Source organism: Lipotes vexillifer, unplaced genomic scaffold, assembly GCF_000442215.2.
Source record: "Lipotes vexillifer unplaced genomic scaffold, Lipotes_vexillifer_v1.1 scaffold21, whole genome shotgun sequence".
NCBI classification, from domain to species: domain Eukaryota; kingdom Metazoa; phylum Chordata; class Mammalia; order Artiodactyla; family Lipotidae; genus Lipotes; species Lipotes vexillifer.
The window spans coordinates 3,553,108-3,563,542 of NW_006774065.1; the positions used below are offsets into that span (position 1 = coordinate 3,553,108).

The window sequence follows — 10,435 nt, forward strand, 5'->3', positions numbered from 1 at the left end:
AATGCTTCCTCAACCCAAATCCCACTGGCCCTGCCTCAAAGATGTCATCACCGATGTTTGTTGAAGGAAGGAGGGAAGGAAAGCCGGAAGCAGGGAAGGAGGAAAGAGCACACGAATTTAACCTGGGTGAAAAACGAAAAGAGTGTTTCGTAGACTGCAAACTGCAGGACGTTTGGGAAAGTTTATTGCCACGGTAACAACCCCCAACTCTCTAAGCTGTCCGCAGTGGCTCAGAACCCGTGAACCTAGTTTGCAGGTGGGCCCCCCTCCCTCCGCCTTTCGCCTCCAGGGCCTTGGCCACAGAGCGCGCGCCCAGGGCCTCGCGGAAACGCGCCGACCCTCCCGCCCCCGGAAGTGATGTGTCCCCGGCCTAGCAACCGTTGCCAAGGAGCTCGTCTCTAGGAACTCACTAGAGCCCGGATGCGTCCAGGGGGGGAAAGTGGTTTCGTGAGGAGAATTTGAGGTAACTTCGCCAAGCCGCGGTCGGAAGCTCCCCCAAACCCCTAAGTAGGAGAGAACTCCTTCCCCTTACCAGTGCAGCACCTCGAGAACGGAGGGGTAGCAGCAGTTCAACCCCAACATGGGGGGTCGGCCCCTGTGGTGCCTCGCAGTGATCCGGGCGGCTCCCCCGCGGGATGAACCGCAGGGGAGCCCAGAGGAGCCCTCGCGAGGTGCCTGGGTCTGACGTGGGGTCCTCTGTCCGCTCTCGCGAGCCGCGGGGCGTGAGGGGGTGGGGGAGATACTATTTTGGGGAATCTTGGGAGGCTGCTGGTCCAGCGTGCGTGCCAGCCTGGGACCAGGGCAGCGTCGTTTCTGTGCCGAGTTGTGCCAGATAAACGCATGTCCTGGTTTCAGTTCTCCCCCACTCTCTCGGGTTCTTATGTGGGTGAGTGCTTGTGAATTAGTGTGGCGACTTTCCTTTGGAAGAGGGAGAGTGATTGCTTTTGCTAATTTTAGAGCGCAGAGCCCACTGGGCACAGACAACCTACCTGTTCAGTACATCTTTGTCTGCTGGGAACATTTTACTTGTTTATCCAAGTATTCTGGTTTTGGGAAGGGAAAAAAGAACATATATCTGTGTGTATATGTTAACGTTTTGTGTATGTGTAATTTTTACATGTATATAATTTCTAAAGAGTTAAAAATTAATATATCTGTGTGTGAAGGTTGTGACGTGGACTTATACTTAAAATACTTTCAACAGTGGAAAATTTGCATCGCCAGTGTGGATTTTTATTTCATTTATGTAAAGTTTTCCTTTTATAGCTTAAAGGAAACAGTATGGAGGAAACCTCAAAATTTTAAGCCACATTGGTTATCTTTTCTACCATCTTTTGGCTTATTTTTCAAAAATAATCATTTACTCATAATTTTATCATACTTATGAGGAAATGATAATATTTTTACATTTCAATGTTAGGTATCTAGCTCCACCCACCCACTTTAAAAAACCTATTTCAGAGCAAAGTGCATGCAGCTCCAATGAATGCCTTAAATAAAATAGCATCTCTTCATTTCATGGTTAGGAACTATTAGGGAGCACTGAAGTATTTTTTTCTTTCTTTCTTTCTTTCTTTCTTTCTTTTTTTTTTTTTTTTTTTCATTTTGCGGTACGCGGGCCTCCCACTGCCGTGGCCTCCCCCGTTGCGGAGCACAGGCTCCGGACGCGCAGCCTCCCGGACCAGGGCACGAACCCGTGTCCCCTGCATCGGCAGGCGGACTCTCAACCACTGCGCCACCAGGGAAGCCCTCTTTATTTCTTTTTTTAGTAGTTCATTTTTAAATTCATTTTTAAAAATAGCTACTCTAAAAGATTGCCTGTCTGCAAATTTCTACCACTTTTTCCCATACTAAACAAGTGATATCTGTGTGCAAGAAACACTAATAGCCTTGGTTAAGCTGTTTCAGCAGTTAAATAATCAGGTAATCAATTTTTTAAAAAGTTATGATCTTCCTCACTGCCACTCTATTTAGGCTTATGCTTATTTTCTGGCCTTGGGCCTGTGAACAAATTCAGTCTAGTGGAAGAAGTCACTGTTTTAGATGCAGTGGATATTCAGAGATAGAATTAGGCACAGATATGTCCTCATGGAATTTACAGTTTAGTAGAGAAGAGAAACTGTCGGTAAGTAACTAGTACAAAACAGAAAAGTAACTCCAGGAGAGCAGTGCAGATAAAGTGGTCAGCTTGGAGGGCAAATGCTGCTATTCTGATGCAGAACTGGGGGAGAGCTTGAGAAAGATCTCCTAGAGGAACTTGGATTTGGAGGGCAGGGCTTGAAACATGGTTAGGATTTGCACCTCTGGAGACGGGGGAAAGGGAGAACAGTCCTAGGCAGAAAACACAGCATTAACTGAAGGCAGAGATGGAAAAGCTATTTAGGGAGCAGTGCTTTTTTCAGTCAGCTGAAGTTTGAAAGGGTGTAAGGTAACAATTGGAAATAATATTGAGAAACTGTAAATTGAGCTAGATCTTACAGGGTCTCAAAATCCAAGAAGTTTGGACTTTATTTTGTAGGCAATGAGACGCCTACAAAATGATTTGGAATGGGAGAGGCAGAGACTGGAACTATTGAAGGCAAAGGAAATGAAGGCCTTAATTACTCAAGGGTGGCAGAGTTGATGCATCAATGTGTGAAGAGTACCTGGTGGAGGAAACCAAAACAAAACCAAAGAGCACACCCCCAAGGCTGAAGCTTGCAGCCTCTACCCAGCTTCAGGTGGTTGTGGCCATGTACCTAGTGGGTCCAGGGTTGCCAGATCTGCTTTTTCAGAGAAATTGGTAATTTGGATTAATGTGGACTGCTAATTAAAAAAAATATATATATATTAGAAGCATGTTTACAGGCTAACAGGTTTTTACCTCTAGGTAGAAATTGTGAAGCTGAGTGGGAGAAATGTGGGATTTTGTATTCATTTGTCCACATTAATTCAGTGTTAATTCAGATGATTGCTATCAGATGCATATACAAAAACAGGTCATTAAATATTAACAGTATGTACTGTAGCATTCCTAATAAAATGGGCATACTCTTTTTCTTTCAACAAAATAACCCCTTCACAGCATTTTATATGCCATGTAGAATACTTCCCATGCCTACTTCCTATGAACTTAATACTGACTTTCTGTTGACTGTATTTTGTTAATATAGAACTTTTGTTAGCAATATTGAGGAATTTTTTTCTGTATTTTTACTCTTTAGTTTAAATTATAAGACCTAATTATGAGTGATCAAATCAAATTCATTGTGGACAATCTCAATAAGGAGCCTTTTAGGAAGAACTATAACTTAATCACATTTGATTCCCTGGAGCCAATGCAACTATTACAAGTTCTCAGTGATGTTCTGGCTGAGATTGACCCAAAGGTAAGAGTTTTCTTTTTCTCTGTGATGAAAAGGGTGGCAAGAAGGCCAGTTTCTGCCACTAAATATCTGTGCGTCTAGGGCAAATTATTTAACCTCTCTGGGCCTAATTTTCCATGCCTGTAAAGCTATAGATAGTAGATGATCTTTAAGGTTTCTTAATAGCTCATAAACTAAATTATCTACTTGTACCTTATTTAGAAATTATTTGTCTACTTCCAAACATAAATAGATTTGGTCCTGGAATGAAGACGCTTTTACGAAAGGTTTTATTGTCTTGCAAGTTGGCTCATGTCTCTCATACACTGGTCTTTTCCACGGAGACTTTTTTTTTTTTTTGCGGTACGCGGGCCTCTCACTGTTGTGGCTTCTCCCGTTGCGGAGCACAGGCTCCGGACGCCCAGGCTCAGCGGCCATGGCTCACGGCCCCAGCCGCTCTGCGGCATGTGGGATCTTCCCGAACCGGGGCACGAACCCGTGTTTCCTGCATCGGCAGGCGGACTCTCAACCACTGTGCCACCAGGGAAGCCCTCCACTGAGACTTTTTTAAGCTTGACCTTCTTAATATGAATCCTGATTGTACTTGTATGTACCCTCACTTGGAATCTTGGGACCTCCATACTTAATCTGTTTTTGAAGAGACCATTGTGACTGTTATGCTCTAGCAGAACAATTTTTTTCAGTGAGTTTAAATATTGTACTTTGTTAGATATACAATAATAACATTTTTTCAATTTCTTTGTTAGCAAGTTGTTGATATCAGAGAGGAGATGCCAGAGCAGACAGCCAAAAGGATGTTGAGCCTTCTTGGTATCCTTAAATACAAACCTCCAGGAAATGCCACGGACATGTAAGAATCTGATCAAGTGTTGCTTTCTTAGGGCTGTGCTTTAATATCCAAACCTTCACAGTCAGTCTTTCTGGCAATACCTGTTTTCCCTAAGTCAGTGGCCTCAGAAAATCACTGAATTTCAAAATAATCTTGAATTCTTAATGTTATTTTGTCATGCAGGAGTCTTAAGTGAGTCAGTTCTTTGTCTTAATCAGAAAAGTCAGGCAAATCCATGATTCCATTTTATCACTTATCTGCCATCCTAGACAAAAACAATGACTTAAATCTGTCCAGTCAATGAAGTGCAGTATTTAGGCTGACTGTACCGGTTAATGGTTCCAAAACAACCTCCCTGTATATTCCAGTGATATATTAAAGGCCTAATTTTATGATTATTGTTAATGTGCAGACTGACTTTAGATTAGCCTTGGTTTTATCTTTTTTAAATAATCATGGAAAGCAATCAGGAAATTGTAAATTGGATTTTGAGCAAATGTTCCCTCTTTTCAAGGTTTACTTATAAGCCTCTGTGTGTGTGTGTTTATTTTCTTTTTATAGGAGTAACTTTCGTCAGGGTCTGGTGATTGGAAGTAAACCTGTAATTTACCCAGTGCTCCACTGGCTTCTTCAGAGGACTAATGAACTGAAGAAAAGAGCATATTTAGCTCGTTTTTTAATAAAACTTGAGGTACCAAGTGAGTTTCTTCAGGATGAAACCGTGGCTGATACCAATAAACAGGTATACAATATGTAAATGGTATTTTTAAGCTATCCGTAGTGGATTTCAAGGTGCACACATTCAAATATATATTGATCTCACTAGTTTATTTGCTGTCTCCGTATTTCCAGTGGCATCAAAAGGTAAAATAGTTATCAACTAATGTTCAGCTGTAATCACTTATGAAAATATTGACTTTTGCACACAAATACCTTTTTGGTGATAGAGTATGTGGATAGAAAAAAAAACCCTGAAATTTGGATCTTAGAATAACTTATTACTTAAGAATTGTGGTGCTCGCTCCGGCAGCACATATACTAAAAATTGGAATGACACAGAGAAGGTTAGCATGGCCCCTGCGCAAGGATGACACGCAAATTCATGAAGTGTTCCATATTTTTTACTCAGCCATAAAAAGAAACGAAATTGAGTTATTTGTAGTGAGGTGGATGGACCTAGAGTCTGTCATACAGAGTGAAGTAAGTCAGAAAGAGAAAAACAAATACCGTATGCTAACACATATATATGGAATCTAAAAAAAAAAAGGGGTGGTTATGAAGAACCTAGGGGCAGGACAGGAATAAAGATGCAGACGTAGAGAATGGACTTGAGGACACGGGGAGGGGGAAGGGTAAGCTGGGACAAAGTGAGAGAGTAGCATGGACATATATACACTACCAAATGTAAAATAGATAGCTAGTGGGAAGCAGCTGCATAGCATAGGGAGGTCGGCTCGGTGCTTTGTGACCACCTAGAGGGGTGGGATAGGAAAGGTGGGAGGGAGATGCAAAAGGGAGGAGATATGGGGATATATGTATATGTATAGCTGATTCACTTTGTTATAAAGCAGAAACTAACACACCATTATAAAGCAATTATACTCCAATAAAGATGTTTAATAAATAAATAAATAAATGTGGGTTGAATTAAAAAAAAAAAGAATTGTGGGTAGTTAGGATCCTGGGCTTGGGACTGCAGAATACTTTGTTGATCAGTTCTGTGGCTGTATAATTTGTCATCCAAATCAGAGAGGAAAGGGGTTATCATAATTACACTGGAGCAAAAGGTATAAATTGACAGTATGCCAGGCGAATTGGTACATGTGAGCACCTTCAAAGATTGTGTGTAGACAAAGAAGCCAAGCTTATGATCTCAAAGGATGTTCCAGTCAGGCAGAAGGTAGAGAAAGGACCAGGAATTTGCAATTTCAGTGTACTTTCCTCTCCAGAGTTTTGGGGTGATACTGGGCTCTGGCCTTAAGGTCTTAAAGCTCTTGACTACTCAGGATTCTGGCTGGTCTGGCTCCTGGTCCTGGGATTTCAAAGCACATTGCTGATCAAAGACTATGGAAAGAAAGAATTTAGGCTTAAGATTTCAAAGAACTTTGATTTGAAAGAAAAAAATTTGCCTCTGTTTAGCGTTTGTGCTTTTGTTCTATAGTAGGTATGTAGACCGTTTTGTGCCAGTTTGTTGTGAGTAGTCTGTCAATCTGTCTCTCCCAATAGATTATGAGATCTATGAAAACAGATATCATGTCTTAACCATCTTTGTTTTCCTCCAGAGTTTGGTAGGGTTGCTTCTATATGGTATGTGCTCAAAATGTGTATTAATCGAAACAATCAACTAAATGTTTTTTCATGCATATATTTTGGATGAAATATATTTCATCCATAGCAGTCACTCAAAATAGAGTCATTATTGATCTCTTAAGACATTTCTAGGGTTGAAAGATTTATGCAAATAATTATGTCAGATGTTACAGTAGATGCCTTGAGAAAAGTACAGCAGAATGAGACCACTGCAGCCCCTACCTTTGAATGCTTTACATAATGTAAGAAATAGAGAGGTGTAAATATGAAATATTTTATTTTATTTTTATTATTTTATTTTATTTTATATTTTTTATTTTATTTTATTTATTGTAAATATGAAATATTTTATCCTCCCTACCCTCCCACATCAATAAATTTTTTTTTTTTTGCGGTACGCGGGCCTCTCACTGCTGTGGCCTCTCCCATTGCGGAGCACAGGCTCCAGATGCTCAGGCTCAGCAGCCATAGCTCACGGGCCCAGCTGCTCCGCGGCATGTGGGATCTTCCCGGACCAGGGCACAAACCTGCGTCCCCTGTATTGGCAGGTGGACTCTCAACCACTGTGCCACCAGGGAAGCCCAGCAATTATAATTTTATATGATATTTATTCTGATATCATGGTACTCTGATATGGAATAGGTACAGGGCTAGAGAAGGCTTCTTTGAGGATAGTGGTGTCTGTGCTGAGACCTGAAGGATTAATAGGAGCTATCCTGGCAAAGGGTGAGGGAGTCATAGAGTATTCTCAGAGGGAATAGGGTGTGTAAAGTGAAGGTGGAATATTCCAGGGATTGAAAGAAGGTCAACAAAGCTAGTGAATAGAGTGTTAGTTAGGGAAGTAACCAGAGAAGTCTTTAGAGGCCAGATTATATACACCAACTTTTTTTGTGTCCTGTATAAATGTTTAAGGATATATTTAAATGCTGTTCTATACCGATTAAGTAATCACTTTAATAGATAACCTGATTAAGAAAAGCCTACTGGATCTAGTCACTAGTTTATAATTTTTGAACTTGTTCTTTTAGTATGAAGATTTGATGGAAGCCTTTAAAACTTTGCATAAAGAATGTGAGCAGCTCAAGACATCTGGATTTTCTACAGCAGAAATAAGAAGGGTAAAGGAAAAAAACATAATAACCATTTTTGGGGGGACTTGAATTAAATTCAGTATGAGTCTTAAATTATGTGGAAACTAGTGATAGCAAATGGCAAATTTTCTTTTGTAGGACCTTTGCTGATTCTTTACTGAAGAAATTAATGAGGCCAGGGTAAATTCATAATTAGTTCTTATGTACTATATAGACCATTACCATGGATTAAAAGCAATTAAAATTTGGGTCTTTATCTAATATATATATATATATGATATAGAAAAAAAAATATGTGTGTGTGTGTATTTGGGATCATGCTATACATAATTATTTGTTTTTTAATCATTACATGTGAATATATTCCCATTGTTATCTTTCTACAGTATGATTGTTCATGACTAAATTAATTTATATTAGTTAATTATTAATATTAATTTAATATCCTGTGGTATCGATAGTCTAACAATTTTTGGTGTTTTGTTTTCGTTTTTTGCTGTCATAGATAATGCTGTGATTATCTTCTACATAAATTTATTTGGGGGTACCTGCAATTGTTTCCTTAGAGTAAATTCCTGGAAGTAGAATTGCTTATTAAAGAATATGAGAATTTTTAGGACTTTTGATGTATGTTACTTAGTGTTCTCCAAAAAATGTCTTTATATTCTTGCTAGGTGTGTAAGTTCTTTCTCTAAACAATTGTTAATTCTGACTTTCATGGATTTTGTATTTTTAGAAATCACATCTTTATCTTCTTATTCAAACAGGAAACATTAGAAGTTGCTTCCTCAGGGAGGCCTTCCCTGATTCCCTAGATAGATTAGTTCCCCCCAGTTCTTTCTGTTTCATAACACTCATTACACTTATGATTGTTTTAATGTCTGTCTTACCAACTGTATTTAAACCAATACAGGGCAGGGACCACGTCTACATATCTTGTTCACCACAGTATCCCCAGTGCCTATCACAGTGCCCTGCATGTGGTAGTTTCTCAATAAGAGTTTGAGAATGTATATATGAATGTATAAGAAATGAAAGATGAACTCACATCTAATGGAAAAGAAAGACCCATAAGTAGATAGTTATCACAAAGTATGGAATAAGAGTGATGTCTGTCTATGGTTCCTCCATTATGTCATGTGAGTAAACTAAAATGATAAAATAACTTAGAGTCTGTGATTTTAATTTTATTAATTATTACCAAAGTATTTTTCAACATATTCTTTGTAAAGCAGTATGATTAAGCAAAAAATAGAAAATAATTCACTCAAAATGCCATGCTCTAGTGATAACTGCTACTGATACTTTAGTTAATATATTTAAACCTTTTTCTTGGTATTGTATTATATATAAATGTTATAATCTGCTTCTTTCAAGTAATGTCATATCATGACTTTTTCTCATGTCATTCAACATTCTTCATAATTTTTAGTGATTTTCATTGTGTTGTGCCATAATTTACTTAATAATCCTCAGACATTTGGGTCATTTCCAAAGTTTAGATATAATTGACATCTATGAGGATCTTTATAGATTCCCAGAGGTGAAATTACTGAGCCAGAATGCATACACATTTATTTTAAGACTTTTGATATTGTTCTTCAATATAATGCCACCAGTAGTAACAGTGCCTATTTCCCCAAATCCTGTCAGTACTGACTACCATATATATTTTTCCTTTTATTATTACTGTGAGAGTTAGCCTATTAGTTTTTTGGGTTAGGAAGGATTTTTTGTTTGTTTGTTTTCACTAGAAACTATTGTGGAGCTGGTTAAAAGACATTTTTGAAATCTTTATTTTTAGAAAGGGAATTGGTTAATTGACAAAACCAGATACAAATTTATGTCTTGAAAACACCATAGCCTTAAAAATAATTTTGGTGGAAAATTGACAGAATATATAGTTTGGTATTTAACAGAGCAGACGGGATGTCAGCAGCTGTTGTTCATGTTTTTAGACCTGTACACTTTCCATTATAGAAGATTTTTGAAAAATCATGTGCCCATATTTGGAATCAGAACACAAATGGTCTGGTTGGCAGCTTTACCTTACTGCTTTGTAACCTGTTTCAGTTGCTTTTCTAGATGAACACCAAGCTACCAAATAAATTACCCTGCATAAAGAACCCTGGGGTGAGGGGTGGGAATAGAAATGCCCTTCATCCAAAAGAGGATCTTTGTTCCTTAATGCTCTGGTTATAAATGATGGAAATGGTTGATGCATGATCATGTAAAGACCTTATCTGAATTCTACAGACAAAGAATACTTTTTCTTAAAACGTCTTCTTGACTACTTTTTAGGATATCAGTGCAATGGAGGAAGAAAAGGATCAGCTCATCAAGAGAGTTGAACGTTTGAAGAAAAGGGTAAGGCAAGAATTAGCACTGTAAGACTTTGGCCCCAATTCCCAAGGACTTGCAAAGATTTAGGAATGCAAATAAAGATTAAGCAAGGCATGAGTGTACATCAGAGGCTGGCGTCAAATACATTGATGGAAAGGGAATCTCCCTAGGCAGTAGCCCAACACTTGTTAAGGACCTGGAGTCTGAAACTTTAGTGTCATCTCTAGGGAATACTGTTTACCAAAAGGAAATGATAAGTGGATGTCTGAGTCACATGACATGCTAATGTCTTTCTTAAACCTGATAGTAATATATACTATTTATTCCCTCACTGTAGGTGGAAACAGTTCAGAATCATCAACGGATGCTTAAAATAGCAAGGCAACTTCGAGTTGAGAAAGAAAGAGAAGAATTTCTTGCACAACAGAAACAGGAACAAAAGAATCAGGTACCCACATAAAAGTTTATATTCTCATTGTGAAAGAAATAGTTCCTGC

At 38.7% G+C, this 10,435-nt stretch overlaps 1 protein-coding gene across 1 annotated transcript in view; it reads left to right on the plus strand.

Moving 5' to 3' along the window:
- The first annotated feature begins 366 nt into the window (after positions 1-366).
- IFT81 (intraflagellar transport 81) overlaps positions 367-10,435 on the plus strand; it is an 84,847-nt gene continuing 74,778 nt past the window's right edge. Inside the window, exons 1-7 of the mRNA XM_007448720.1 lie at positions 367-463; positions 3,204-3,368; positions 4,112-4,215; positions 4,756-4,936; positions 7,533-7,622; positions 9,897-9,962; positions 10,276-10,386. Of these exons, the coding sequence (XP_007448782.1) occupies positions 3,225-3,368; positions 4,112-4,215; positions 4,756-4,936; positions 7,533-7,622; positions 9,897-9,962; positions 10,276-10,386 (696 nt within the window). The 5' untranslated portion in view covers positions 367-463; positions 3,204-3,224. The remainder of the gene's footprint in view (positions 464-3,203; positions 3,369-4,111; positions 4,216-4,755; positions 4,937-7,532; positions 7,623-9,896; positions 9,963-10,275; positions 10,387-10,435) is intronic.